Source organism: Tenrec ecaudatus, chromosome 10 (genome assembly GCF_050624435.1).
Source record: "Tenrec ecaudatus isolate mTenEca1 chromosome 10, mTenEca1.hap1, whole genome shotgun sequence".
Classification (NCBI taxonomy): Eukaryota; Metazoa; Chordata; class Mammalia; order Afrosoricida; family Tenrecidae; genus Tenrec; species Tenrec ecaudatus.
This window is the reverse complement of record NC_134539.1, coordinates 109499564-109515009: the sequence shown is the minus strand read 5'-3', so window position 1 is coordinate 109515009 and position 15446 is coordinate 109499564. Positions and strand designations below refer to the sequence as shown.

The 15446-nt window shown below is 39.7% G+C and overlaps 1 protein-coding gene across 2 annotated transcripts in view; it reads right to left on the bottom strand.

Moving 5' to 3' along the window:
- The window catches only part of SMG6 (SMG6 nonsense mediated mRNA decay factor), a 270067-nt gene that overhangs the window by 245158 nt on the left and 9463 nt on the right, over nucleotides 1–15446 (bottom strand). For both annotated transcript variants that reach the window (XM_075561194.1, XM_075561192.1), the window contains exons 5-8: nucleotides 15062–15168; nucleotides 14738–14816; nucleotides 1818–1928; nucleotides 1233–1445 (exon numbers count right to left, since the gene is read on the bottom strand). In XM_075561194.1, the coding sequence (XP_075417309.1) occupies nucleotides 1233–1445; nucleotides 1818–1928; nucleotides 14738–14816; nucleotides 15062–15168 (510 nt within the window). The remainder of the gene's footprint in view (nucleotides 1–1232; nucleotides 1446–1817; nucleotides 1929–14737; nucleotides 14817–15061; nucleotides 15169–15446) is intronic.

Sequence of the window (15446 nt, the reverse complement as noted above, 5' to 3'; positions counted from 1 at the left end):
TTGTGATAAGAGTTGCATGAACCCCTAAGAAAATGATTTTAAAAAGGATACACAGAACCAACCACTTGCTATCCTCTAATTACTACTCACCACCACCACTGCCATGAAGCTCACACCAACTCTGAGCGACCCTTTAGAACAGAGAACTCCTCCTTAGGGATTCTAAGACTAAATTTTTACAGTAAGTTTTATTTTTCTCAGGAAGCTGGTGGGTCTGAACTGTCAACCTTGTGATAGGCAGCCCAATGCCTTACCCAGAGTGCCACCAGGGATCATTTACTCTATCTCAGCCCCAGTTCTTTGTATGTTATTTCCTTTGTTCAGGACACACCAAACCACTCTCCTTTCCCTCCTCTTTTAACAATCTCCTACCCAGTATTTGGACTTCAATTAGTACTGCCTCTAAAGTTACCTTGACAATTGCTCTTCCTTCCCACTAGACCAATGGCTGTCCCATGTCCAATCACTGTATGTACCCGAAAACAAAATTATTACACATCTCCTAATTGCCTATTCATTCTTCCGCATCTTGCACTAAAATGCTAAGTTCCTTGAGAATAAGTACAATTTTGTTCACTGTATTCTCAGTGCCCGGTATACTGTAAGTACTCACTAATTATTCTCTGAGTAAAATAGAAGAAAATCTTGCAAATGAGTCTGTGATTTGTCACTGTGATTTCCTTAACCCTAGGAAAAAGTCTCACCCTAAGAGCCATGAGAGACTGTCCCAAAAATGGCTGATAACAAGCCAGACTAACCACCTACCCAAACTACTTTAGTACCCGCTTTAAATCGAAGGCCAACCCACAGGGGAAAAATACAAGAGAGCTTCAAAAGGTTCGTAGAAAAATACCATTATCTTTCAGTTCCATTTTTCCAAGAATTTTTTGCAGCTTCCTTGTACAAGATCTGACACCTACTGCTAAAGCATATTACCAACTCTTAACCCAAAGCATCAAAAAATTCTAACACTAGACTAAATCAATCTTCACCTAGAGAATTACTTTTATTAAACTCTATAGTGCCACACAGTGGTGGAAGAGGAAAGAGCACAATAAAGATAAGGGAAATTTAGGTGAGAGAGATGGTTAGTTAGGGCATCAAGAAGCCTGGAGTGACTAGTCTTCCTGGTAGTTTAGGGGGAAATGCTATGGAATAGCTCACAGTTGCATCAACTGGGGCACCCGTAGTTCCTTGGCTAGGTTGGCTCATTATCACCCACAGGTACTTACATCGCTGGGACTCAGGCTGCCTAGTCCATTTTCCTGCTCGGAATCCTTCCCAGATTCAGTACCCTGTGAGGACCGGGGATGGGATGGATGAATCCAAATCTCTAAGCGAGTGGTGTCATCGCCAACATGCCGGAAAGTAGACTTCTTTCCTTTCCGCCATTGGTCAGTGTTCAGTTCCAATTCTTCATGTTGCTTTTTTTCCATCTGTTCTGCCTATACAATAAGCAAATACACAAACTCAGATGCTACTTAGGAGTCAACTAATGAAGAAATGAGCCTCACTTGTGTTTGGTGTCTAAGGACTATGAAAGGTAAAGATTTTGTCATAGTTTCAATGTAGCTGAGTTAGCATCTTCTTTATCTCACTAAAGTTACTAATTCTGGAGCTAGAGCAAACTAAACATTGTAGAACATGTACACCCAAAAGCCCATAAAAGTTCTTCTGAAGACCACAGTGTGGTTCTGCACAAGGTCTGATACCCGATCAACGGGTCCTTCATGAGCCATTCCTTTGAGGACAGAGAAGCAGTAAGAGGAAATACATTCTATGAAGGAGGAATGTTTCTGCCCGCACCCCCTACTCACCTTTCGTTTGGTCTCTTCAAACAAACTCATTAGACTCTCCTTGGCAGTCAGGATGGGGTTGCTGGCAGCTAAACTGCGCATATAGTAATATACAGCATCAAGCTTCCTCCTCTGGGGAAAGAGGGCAGAGACACTGTCAGTCAATTCTCCTCCTGATTCCAGCCTGAGGTAGCTGGCCCAGGGAACCCTACTCTCCCAATCAGCTATAAAGAGTTCTATTAAGAAAACCAGAGAGTTATCTGTTACAGGCAGGGCACTGAACCAATTCTTTCCAGTTCGAGGCCTGCTTGCTGAGTCTTATTAAAATATAGCTTATGATTCAGTAAATCTGAGATGGAAAAAAAAGTAAATTCTCAGCAGGATGTCTAACAGGAATGAAATCCATTTGAAGCCTGGATTATGGGTTCATTCGGGCCCTCTGAAAAGGTAGGTTCAAGTCTTAACTTCTAGGGCCTGTGAATGTGACCTTGTTAGAAAACAGTATCTTTGCAGATGTAATTAAAATAACATGCAATCATATCGGAGTACGGTAGACCCTATCCATTATGACTGGTGTCCTCATGAGGATAAGAAACACAGCAAGACGTAGAAGGAAAATGGCTACAATGAAGACCAAGATGGGGATCAAAAGCTGGAAGATACTCGGAAGCGTATTTCCTAAAGACTCCGAGAGGGTATGCCCAGATGAGGAATTCTAGCTTCCAGGACCATGAAGATCTAAATCTCTATTGTCTTAAGTCACCACATTGGAGGAGTTTGTTATAGCAGCTGTAGGAAACAAACACCTGTGAGAGCTGTAAAGGAGATTATATCAGCGATGAGTTTTCTGGTATAGTTCTTTATATGTAGAGGTATTCCAAGAGTCAAGTACTTATAGAAGGAAAGAATAAAGAACCTACTAATCTATAAAGAGGGCAAGGGCAATGTACTTTCTTTTTTTTAATCATTTTATTAGGGGCTCATACAACTCTCATCACAATCCATACACACATCAATTGTGTAAACACATCTGTACATTCATTGCCCTCATCATTCTCAAAACATTTGCTCTCCACTTAAGCCCCTGGCATCAGCTACTCATTTTTTCCCTCCTTCTCTTGTCCCCCATCCCTCATGAACCCTTGATAATTTATAAATTACTCTTTTGCCATATCTTGCACTGTCTGACGTCTCCCTTCACCCACTTTTCTGTTGTCCATCCCCCAGGGAGGAGGTCACATGTAGATCTTTGTAATCGGGTCCCCTTTCTACTCCACCCTCCCGGTATCACCACTCATACCACTGGTCCTGAAGGGATCATCTGTCCTGAATTCCCTGTGTTTCCAGTTGCTATCTGTACCAGTGTACATCCTCTGGTCTAGCCAGATCTGTAAGGTAGAATTGGGATCATGATAGTAGGGGAGGGTCGGGGGAGCATTTAGGAACTAGAGGAAAGTTGTCTGTTTCATTGTTGCTACACTGTACCGACTGGCTCGTCTCTTCCCGGAGACCCTTCTGTAAGGGGATGTCCAGTGGCCTACAAATGGGCTATGGGCCTCCACTCCGCACTGCCCCCCTCATTCACTATGATAAGTTTTTTGTTCTGATGATGCCTGATACCTGATCCCTTCAACACCTCGTGATCGCACAGGCTGGTATGCTTCTTTCATGTAGGCTTTGTTTAATATACTTTGTTCTTATAGGAAAACAAAATATTGTACTTTAAATGTAACTGAGAGGAATTACTGAAACCCAAATGAAGGCTGAACATGATAGTGGGACAAAAGGAAAGTCAAAGGAAATAGAGGAAAGAACTAGGAAGCAAAGGGCATTTATAGAGGTCTAAAGAAAGGCATGTACATAGGTAAATATATTTATATATGAGGATGGGGAAATAGATCTATGTGCATATATTTATATGTTTAGTATTAAGGTAGCAGATGGACATTGGGCCTCCAACTCAATACTCCCTCAATGCAAGAATACTTTCTTCTATTAAATTGGCATTCTATGATGCTCACCTTCCCGACACGATTGCTGAAGACAAAGCATGTGCATAAGCAAATGTGGCGAAGAAAGCGATGGTGCCCGGCTATCAAAAGATATAGCATCTGGGGTAAACAAACCCAAAAAGGTAAACAAACGGCCATCTAGCTCAGAAGCAACAAAGCTCACATGGAAGAAGCACACCAGCCTGCGTGATCACGAGGTGCTGAAGGGATTAGTTATCAGGCATCAACGAACAAAAACCATATCCTTGTGTGCTCACCTCCCCAATACAGTCGCTGAAGACAAAGTGGGGCATAAGCAAATGTGGTAAAGAAAGCTGATGGTGTCCGGCTATCAAAAGGTATAGTGTCAGGGGTCTTAAAGGCTTGAAGGTAAACAAGCAGCCATCTAGCTCAGAAGCAACAAAGCCCACATGGAAGAAGCACACCAGCCTGTGTGCTCACGAGGTATCTAAGGGATCAGGTATCAGGCATCCGAACAAAAAAATCATATCATTGTGAATGAGCGAGAGTGCAGAGCGGAGACCTAAAGCCCATCTGTAGGCAATTGGACATTCCCTTACAGACGGGTTGCGGGGAGGAGACAAGCCAGCTAGGGTGCAGTATAGCAATGATGAAACAAACATACAACTTTCTACTAATTTCTAAATGCATCCTCCCCCCCCACTATTATGATCCCAATTCTACCTTACAAATCTGACTAGACCAGAGGATGTACATTGGTACAGACAGGAAATGGAAACACAGGGAAACCAGGGCGGGTGGTCCCTTCAGGACCAGTGGTGTGAGTGGCGATACTGGGAGGGTGAGGTAAAAAGAGGAACCTGATTACAAGGATCTACATGTGACCTCCTCCCTGGGGGATGGACAACTGAAAAGTGGGTGAAGGGAGACCTTGGACAGTGTAAGATATGACAAAATAGTAACTGATAAATTATCAAGGGTTCATGAAAGAGGGGGCAGCAGGGAGGGAGTGGGAAAAAATGAGGAGCTGATGCCAAGAGCTTAAGTAGAGAGCAAATGTTTTGAGAATGATGAGGGCAATGAATGTACAAATGTGCTTTACACAACTGATGTATTTATGGATTGTGATGAGTTGTATGAGCCCCTAATAAAAGGATTAAAATAATATTCTACTGTAATAATTATTATTTAGAAACTGTAAATATAATAGCAACTATCATTTATCAAACATAATTGTGAGGCAAATGGTCAGCACTTCATCTATCTCTAAAATTAAGGACATTCAACTTAACATTAATTAATAAATTTAATATTTATTATTACTGTAATCTTAAAGAAATTGAAACTAAGAGAATTATTATATAAAATTTGTGCAAGATCTCAAAGCCAAATCCAGAGTAAATAAGCATCTGAATTTAAGTCTGCCTTGATCCAAAGTTCAACTATTTTCTTTAAGCCCGAATTGACTCTGAAGAGAAAGAAAATGGAAGTGATTACTCAATTAATTCAACAATAAATAACAAAGTAAATGATATAGCCAATTAGTAGGAAAAAAGAAGAAAGGAAAGGAAGAGGGTCAATAAAAAAGAAAAACACTAAAACAAAAGGAGAAAGGAAAGAATGTCCAAAAAAACGTTTTCTCACTGCTTATACCAATTTCAGATATACATATTCACCTTTTGCTTTAACTAACTGAATATACATCTCATTACTAGTTTCTCTCTCTTCAACTGTCTACGCATTGTTCAAAACTCAGGTCTTGTATTCATGCAGAATGGGGTAGTTAAAGGCCTAGGGGCATAGTTATAAGGTTAATCACTTGAGTGTGAATAGTTTCTACCATTTACAGATGTAACCTTAGGCAGGTTAACCTAAACCTATTTCCTCACTTATAAAACGTAGTTATTATTGTGTACATACTGCTTCAAAAGATTTAGTATCATGCACATACAGGTAGGAACAGAATTCCTGATTCACAGCTACAGTCAACTAAATGTTGGCTATTAGGTTAAGTAACGTGGGTGGGTGTCTGAGGCTGTAACTTTCCAAGAGTAGAAAGTCCCATCTTTCTCCCACAGAGCATCAACGTGATGGCACTGAGTTTGGTTCTATCTTTTGTTTACTGGTATTTGACTGTCAACCTCAAGGTTGGCAGTTCAAACCCATCAGCTGCTCCATGGGAGAAAGATGGGGCTATCTGCTCCTGTAAAAACTTACAAAAGCGGGGGAGGGAAAAGACTTATAGGGGTGTGAGGAGCATCAGAGCTCACTGTGTTGTTGTATATACAACTCTTTTTAGAAGCAGTTTAACTGTGGAAGTACATGATGTGAATATTATATCAAGAAAATTACTGGGGAAAAAAAACTTTTATGGTTACCAGGGGTAAAGAGGAAGAATTTTTGCTTAACGCTTAATGGGTATTGAATTCACTTTAATGGTAGTAGAACAATTTGGAAAGGGATAACAATAATAGTTGTACAATATGAACAGTACAATCAATGGCATTGAATTATATAAGTGAAAGTTGTTGAATTGGTGAATGTTTTGTTGTGTATTATTTTTGCCAAAATTGGAAAAAAAAACTACATGACTAACAATAAGTATGGGTAAAAATAAAATGTTCTAAAGTTGACTGTGGTAAGGATTGTACAACTCTTTTTGATATGACTGAACTATTGAACTGTATGATATGTGGGTGAAGTGTCAATAAAACTGTTTTAAAAAAAAGTTACAGGGTTGCAGTTGCTATGGGTCAGAATCAGGTTGATGGTAGTGGACTTGGTTTTTTCATTCACTTCTTTTTATTATTATTCGAATACATAACACATCACTAACTTGATTTTAGACTGTATTTGATCAATTTTACAATGTATTTTCAGGCACTGGTAAGTTCTGTTTTCTTCCTTTGAAATTCTGGTTTTGCTCCTACAGTGCTAGCCGTGGCCTAGTTAGTCCTCTATTGAGAACGTGTAGAATCACCTGGACATGTTTTTCAAATGTCTCCGATGCTATTACAAATGGAAGTGCTTCTTTTTAGATTATTCATTTCTAATGTATACAAATACAGCTTATTTTTTGTGTTGGTCATGCATCCTGTAAGGCTGCTGCTGACTTACTTATGAATAAATTTAACAAAGGAGATGCAAATTTAAGACACTAAAAATTAAAAAGCACTGTTAAGCTAGAAATAAAGAGAATTATAACACTGTGAACAACTAGGTGGTAGCATACCCGATAACCTAAAGCAAACAAATTCTTTGAAACACAAAATATATCCAAACTAAACCAAGAGGAAACATTTTCAACAAACATAACAAGAAGAGATAGAATCCGTCATCAAAAACCTCCAAACAAAGTATGTAAAGAAGAATTGAGAACACTCCCTAATTTAGCCTATGAAGCATATATATAACCTTGAGACCTAAACCATAAAAAGGCACAAGAAAACTATAGGCCACTATCTCTTATGGATAAGCCAGAAAAACCGAACTCACTGCCATCAAGTCAGTGTGGACACACAGAGACCTAGAAGACAGGGTAGAACTTCCCTGTGAGGTTCTGAAAGTGTACATCTTTATGGGAGTAGGCCTTGTCTTTCTCCCAAGGAACAACTGGTAGTTCTTGAGCTGCTGACCGTATAGTTAGCAGGGCTCCTAGACCTTAAAGAGATCAATGCAAACATACTCAAAATACTAGCAAATAAAATTTAATAGCATAATAAAAGCATGACTAAGTGAGCCTTATTCCAGGAGCACAAGCATTGTTCTGCAGTAGCTAAAGCAATATATGCGGGAGCACCCCCCCACCCGGAAAAAAACCCAACCTAACCCCCCCCCCTGAAAAAAATATGTATCTCTTGTTATTTTTTACAAAACAACTTTATCATCTTCAAAGTACTCTCCATTACACTTAATACATTTGTCAAATCTTCTATTCCATTCTTGGAAACATTTTTCAAACTCATCTGTTTGGATGGCTGACAGCAGCACCTCCCTTGTTTTTCTCTTCACCTCCTTTCATGTCCCTCTGCATACAAGGGGGTAAAAAAAAGAAGGTGCATGGAGCAAGGGCAGATGAGTAAGGTGCGTAGGACAAGAAAGGCATACTGTTTGCCAAAAACTGGAGCACTGAAATAGCTGCATGAGCAGGTGCACTGTCGTGGTGGCAAAACCAGTCCCATCTGCCACAAATCAGGACTTTTTTGTCACACATTATTACACAATCTTTTCAGAAGCTCTAAATAGAAAGCTTGATTAACAGTCTAACCTGGTGGAATGAATTCCAAATGCACTATCCCCTCCGTTACCAAAAACACAAATGAGCATCATCTTACTCTGTGATTTCACTTCATGAGCTTTGGGGAGGGCGAGGTGACCATGGCATCTTCCACTGACTTGATGGCTGTTTGCTCTCAGGGTTATAAGAATAGTACAATGTCTCATCACCAGTAATGACCTTGGGAAAAAGGTCTAGGTCGATTTGGAACTATTCTTTCAAAGCACAGCATGTTTCCACTTTACACTCTTCTTCCTGGTCAGCCAGAAGCCAAGGCACAAATTCTACAGTGACCCTTCTCATTCCCGTATCTTCTGTTAACACATTGCGGACGATCCCGAGTTTACTCGTGTTTCGCATGCCATCTGTTACGGACAGATCATGAGATAACTCGTGAAGCAGCATGAACCTGTGTTCATGTCAAGCAATGGAAAAAAGAAATTTCCTACCAGAGCCTGTAGATCTTGCGCTGCCCGTGGAAAAAGAAGTGAAACCAGGTGTACTTGCAAATTTTGAAAGGTAACTCTTCAGAGAAAAATGTTATACAAAGTACCATACATTAAAAAAGTACTAGGAACTTTTATTTATGTATAGGTCCTATGCTAACTACAATATATGAAATAATCGTAACCGTTTAGGATAAAGTCTCCACAACTAATCAAACCAAAGGGCTAGGAGATAATTCCTATGCAGTGTTTCAGGGATAATATTTGCACACTGTCTTTGTTTCTCAATGTAGTTGTATAGTACAGTTGTAGAGTACAGGAACAATAGTACCTTGTATAACAAAGGAACATATCAACAAATGAACACTGGGGAACAAAGAATGTATTTTTTGTTTGATGTATTTATTTTTATTGTTTTTCAAAGTAATATGGATGTTGATTATTTTTAAAAGTTTATTATTTCATAAAGATTATAGTTCATAAAAGTAATAAGGTTCCGCATACATTGCAAAATATTATTTCATAATGTGAGATGTGTTATATTCAAAAACTGAAAGTTATAAATAAATATGATAAAAAGCTGATGAAATGTAAACCTATTTATTGTTTAATGCAAAAAAAACCTAACAGCCGAAAAAATACCCAGCCACTTGGGTAAGTTGGTAAAAAAATCCGGTCTTTAATGTGTTAAAATTCATTGATCTGAGTTCCAAGATAGCTCAGATAACTTCCCCATCTCTTCAATGGCTGGCCCGTTGTCAGTCTTCGAGCACAAGTGAATTTTGTCCACAATTTTCATCCTTTTGGAAAGTTGACAGACTTCCAAAATGAGGTTTGTTGTAAATTGACATTTCACCTTTTTTGAAACAAGGAAACCACTCATATACGTGAGTTTTCCCCACAGCAATGTCCTTGTAAGCTGTGTTCAATATCACAACAGTTTCTGCACCATTTTTCCCAAACAGGAAACAAAATTTCATACTACACAGTTATCTGAAATCATCCACCACAAAAAATGAGGTTCAAGCAAAACTGCTTTTACAAAAAAAATCACTGTGACCAGAGAGAACCTTCCCAGGCAATGCCACTGGGTACATTAACTCAGAGCAAATTGCTGGAAGCTCATCTAGTGGGAAAAAGGTGTTACTACGAAAGCTCCACTCCGCCCAGCGCAATTCTGTTTTCTAGGGTACCGTACCTCTCATATGAAAAGTCAACAGTCAACAAATATATTTAATGGAGAAAGACTCAGTGCTTTCCTCTTTGAATTAGGAACAACATAGGGTATCAGCTCTCACTATTTCTATTCAGTATTATATAAAAAATCCTAACTAAAGCAAGAGAACAAGAAAAAGAGATCAAAATTATTTCGATTGAGAAAAGGATGCAAAATTATCTCATTGCAGATGAGATGATCCTATATACAGAAAATTCCAAAGACTCACAAGAAAATTAGAGCTAATAGATGAATTTAGCAAAGTTACAGTTTGTAGGTGTGCAACAAAGATCAGTCAGACTTTTATAGACTAGCAATGAGAAAGGTGAACTGGATCTTAGGGAGGCAATTCCATTTACAACAGCACCTAAGAAAATAAAATAACTAGAAATAACTCTAAACATGAAGGACTTAGAAAATTAAAACTCAATGGAAAAATATTCCATGTTCAAGGATGAAGCTCATTGCTGTCGAGTCAATTCTGACTCCTAACAACCCTATAGGGCAACTAATTCTTTACAGAGTAGAAAACCTGGTCTTTCTGCCACGCAGCCACTAGTTCCAAACTCCTTTTGGTTAGCAGACCAACATGTATGTTCAGGGATTGGAGAACTTCATATTGTTAAGAAGTCAATAAATGGTCCATAGATTAAATAGACATAATCACAAACACAATTCTAATAGCCTTTTCCACAGAAAGAAAAACACCAATCCTCAATTTTATATGGAATGACCAAACCAAACACACTGCCACTGAGTTGATGCCAACTCATAGCAACTCTGGAGCACAGAGTAGAACTGTCCCTGTGGGTTTCCGAGATGAATCGGTCATTCTCTACAAGCGCAGAAAGCCTTAATTATCTTTCTGCCACAAAGCAGCTAGTGGGTACTGAACTGCTAACCTAGCAGGTAGCAGCTCAACTTGTAACCATTCTGCCAGCGGGGCTCCTATGGAATGGTAAGAGGCCCTAATAAACAACTGAAAAGAATGGTGAAAGAGAACAAAACAGGAGAATTCACGCTTCTGGATTTCTGAACACATTATATAGTTATCATCCCAGTGCACCAGGAGGCTCCCTTCATCAGCTGTTGAGGAGACGCCAATCAAAGCCAACAACGGACGTTTGACTCCCTCGATGGCGTGCGTCTAAAGGAGCCCTGACAGTGCAGTGGGGCAGGAGATGAGCTGCTAAGCACAGCGTCCAGACAGAACAGTCTCTGGAGAAGGACATCACGCTCAGTAAAGTAGAAGGGCAGCAAAACAGAGGAAAACCTCAGCTGGATTCACCCAGCAACAACAACGGACTCCAGCATAGGAGCAGCTGTGAGGAATGTCGCAGGACCAGACAGTATTTCATTCTGTTGCGCACAGAATCCCCACGGGTCAGAACCAACTCAAGGTCATCTAACAACAACAGTAGCAAGTGAAAGATGCCAGAGAGATTAGATACTGAACGGTTCTATTCACATGAAGCATCCAAATCAGGAAATCCATAGAAACAGTTAGGAGCTAAGGTGGGGAAAATGTGAGCAACTGATTAATTAGTACAAAATTTTCTTGTGTGGTGACGTAAATGTCTGCAAACTGGTTAAACATGACAACTGCACAGTACTGTAAATGTACAAAATGTCACTGAATCGTACATTTTAAAATGGTTAAGGTTAATCTTACATTATACTTTCTAGAAGAAAGAAAGAAGTCACTGAAAGGGGGTGGGGGTAAGAAATTATCATCTCTAATTGACAAGAAACATAAGACATTTTATTCCGCAATTACAAAGAAGAAAAGCTGAAAAGGAGATGAGATTAGAAGAAAAAACAGAATAAAGACTGGGTGAAAAAGGAGAAAAATAAAACCACAAAGGAGGGGGAAAAACACAAAATGATGACAAAGAAAACAAACATACGTCACCAAAAGATTAAAGCCAAAAACCACACCCACTGTGAGTTGACTCTGATTCAAAATGACCCTATAAAGTAGAGAACTGGGGGGAAAAAGAGGACCTGATGCAAGGGGCTTAAGTGGAGAGCAAATGCCTTGAGAATGATTGGGGCAGGGAATGTATGGACGTGCTTTATACAATTGATGTATGTATATGTATGGATTGTGGTAAGAGTTGTTTGAGTCCCTAATAAAATGTAAAAGAAGAAAAGAGAAAAAAATGATTAGGGCAAAGACTGTACAGATGTGCTTTATACAATTGATGTATGTATATGTATGAACTGTGAAAAGAATTGTATCAGCCCCAATAAATTGTTAAAATAAAAATATTAAAAAAAAAAAAGTAGAGAACTGTTCCATATGCGTTCCAAGACTGTAAATTATAGGTTAACAAATTTATTTGGCATACCTCTCCCTATCCAGAAACAAAGAAAAAAATTACTCTATGCCCCGCTGGCCATTAAAAACTTTTGTGCTATAGCCCATCATTCAGGATGAAGTGTATCTCCGTGTTTACAGTTCCAATGGATCTTTTCTGCACACCCAGGGGGTGGTATTGCTCACTTTAGGAAACTTTCCTGTAATCTTTACAAGAGCAGCCTGCCTCATCATTCTCCTATGGAGTGGCTGGTAAGTTGGAGCTGCCCAATTCTTAAGCCATTATGCCATCCAGGGATCCTTGCAAAAGAAGGACATTAGTAAAAAGAAAAAGATTCACTATCTTCTAAGCAAGTGCATCAATGAGCTACAATACTTCATACGCTTCAATACATAATTCGCACTAGGAGTTTCTGTCACTCTTTTATGGACTAATGGGGATATATATAAATATACTAAATTTTAATATACTATACTAAATATGGTGGTAGAGTGGCTTTGTGTTGGGTTGACATCCGCAAGGTCTATAGTTCTTTTTGTTTGTTTGTTTGGGTTTTTTGGTCTATAGTTCTAAACTACCAGCAGCTCCTTGGGAGAAAAGACTAAGCTTTCTACTCCCATAAAGTTAGTGTTAGAAATCCAATGGGGTCACTATGAGCCAGCACTGATTTGATGGCACTGAGTGAGTGACACTATACATCATGTACTATATTTAAACATTGCTTATTTAGGCAATTCCAAAGCTTTAAAAAACTCCCTCTTGGGTGTAAGAGGACTGGTAGGGCTTGAGAAAGGGTAATGTAACCTAAAGGAATTACTGAAACCCAAATGAAGCCTGAGCATGATAGTGGGACAAGAGGAAAGTCAAAGGAAATAGAGGAAAGACCTATGAGGAAAAGGGTATTTATAGAGGTCTAAATACAGGCATGCACATATGTAAATATATTTGTATATGAGGATGGGGAAATAGATTTATGTGCATATATTTATAGGTTTAGTATTAAGTATAGATCCAAATAGATGCATATAGTTAAAAGTTTGGTGTTAAGGCAGCAGATGGACATTGGGCCTCTACTCAAGTACTCCCTCAATGCAAGAACACTTTGTTCTATTAAACTGGCATTCCATGATGCTCACCTTCCCAACACAATCACTGAAGACAAATGGGTGTACAAGCAAAGCGAAGAAAGCTGATGGTGCCCAGTTATCAAAAAAGATAGCATCTGGGGTCTTAAAGGCGTGAAGGTAAACAAGTGGCCATCTAGCTCAGAAGCAGCAAAGCCCACATGGAAGAAGCACACCAGCCTGTGAGATCACAAAGTATCAAAGGGATCAGGTAGCAAGCAACAAAGAACAAAGAATCCTATCATTGTTAATGAGGGGGAGTGCCTAGTGGGGATCCAAAGCCCATCTGTAGGCAAACTGGACATCCTCTTACAGAAGGGTCGCAGGGAAGAGACGGGCCAGTCAGGGTGCAGTGTAGCAACGATGAAACATACAACTTTCCTCTAATTCTTTAATGCTTCTCTCCTCCCCCACCCCCCCCCCACTAATCATGATCCCAATTCTACCTTATAAATCCGGCTAGACCAAAGGATGTACACTGGTACAGATAGGAACTGGAAACACAGGGAATCCAGGACAGGTGAACCCTTCAGGACCAGTAGAAAGAGTTGCAATACCGGGAGAATGGAGGGAAGGTGGGGTAGGAAAGGAGGAACTGATGACAAGGATCTACATATAACTCCCTCCCTGGGAGACAGACACAAAAAGTGGGTGAAGGGAGACATCAGACAGTTTAAGACATGAAAAAAATGATCATTTATAAATTATCAAGGGTTAATGGGGGGACTGGGGAGGGAGGAGAAAATGAGGAGCTGATACAAAGGGTTCAAATAGAAGGAAAATGCTTTGAGAATGATGGTGGCAACAAATGTACAAATGTGCTTGACACAATGGATTGTGATGAGAGTTGTACAAGCCCTCAATAAAATGATTGAAAAAAAAAGAGTTGTACAAGCCTCCAATAAAAGGGAGATTAAAAAGGTCTGTGAAAAAAATTCAGCTTTTCCAGTTTCTTGAAGCCCCTCCATATTAGTGTCATCTACCCTTAAACCTTTGGTCCCGCCCTTCAATTTTCAGTTCAGCTTCCTTACTGTGGGTCCTGGCAGTTCCTAAGGCCCATTTCTCTCTGTTATAGCTACATTTAGGGTAAGTTGGTAAGAGATAGTTTGGCATTTACTGTGCTTTTGCTGAAGAGGTACATTAGGTAAAAAGTTCAAAGGAATAAGGGCACCTAAGAAAGAAAGTGAGGCTCTGACTACCTGGGGCTAGTTGAGGACTTTAGGGTTAAGAAGTAAAAGGAACCTATTTCCCTTCTAGATTGAGTAGCCTAGTTCAATAGGAAAGAGATGAGCTGGAAGACAAAGACTCAGGACAGAATCCTGGGTCATAAACAAAGACTAGTGTTTGGTCAGAGCATATAGACCCCTTAGGAGCTTACTGCAGTTGGATGAGCACAGATGAACTGAACCGAGAAAGGATCCCCTGACAAGTTACCTCTGAAAGTACAAGTAACAAGAGAAGACAAGAAGGGAACATTCTGTGGTCTACCTTGATCAGATGAAGTCAAGTTCTAGAAACTGATACTAAAATTCCTTTTTAAAGATATTGCCAGCAAAACGCTTTCCCTGTCCACAGGATTTCTTACCGTATATACTGCCAGCAGAGCCAACTGGTTATACGGGCGCCCATTTTTGGGAGCAATGTGCTGGGCCTTCAGGTACCAACTAAAACAGAAAAACAGTAAGAAAACGCTAGCTCTGTAATCCACCCTTTCCTAGTCTACCCAATGTCCCTTACTACTTAAGCTAGAAACATGCTAGAGTGTTAGATGTAGCCCTGGAATGGTGGAATACGACCATCGGGACCAAGAGTGACACCCGGAAGGGAGGCAACTCAGCTGACCCACTGCTCTGAATAAGATGGCTTAGCACCACACTTGGAATAGAAGGCAAAAACGGGATAAAAGTACCTGCGAGCTTTTCCATAGTTTGCGGTGTCGTTGGCCTGCTCCCGATACCTAGCAATATCTCCTTGACAGATCATACATCGCTGAGCACTGATCAAGGCATATTTTACCTTCAAGAAAAATAATCAGTTAGTAGAGTATCCAAGAAACTATAAAGTTACTCAGAAGATAACAGAGCAGACCTTTAATAATCCCAGGACCAGTGTTCAACATAATTTTTTTTAAAACCCTAAGCAACATTGTGTCACATTTTCAAGTGAAAACCTGAGCGAGCAACAAATTGACAGCACTACCTTGTTTCTCTAGGTCTTTCTCCCTTTGATGAGGTGCAGTTTTTATTGTTTTGCTTACCACTTTTCTACCGCCTGTTTTATTTTTTCTACCATTT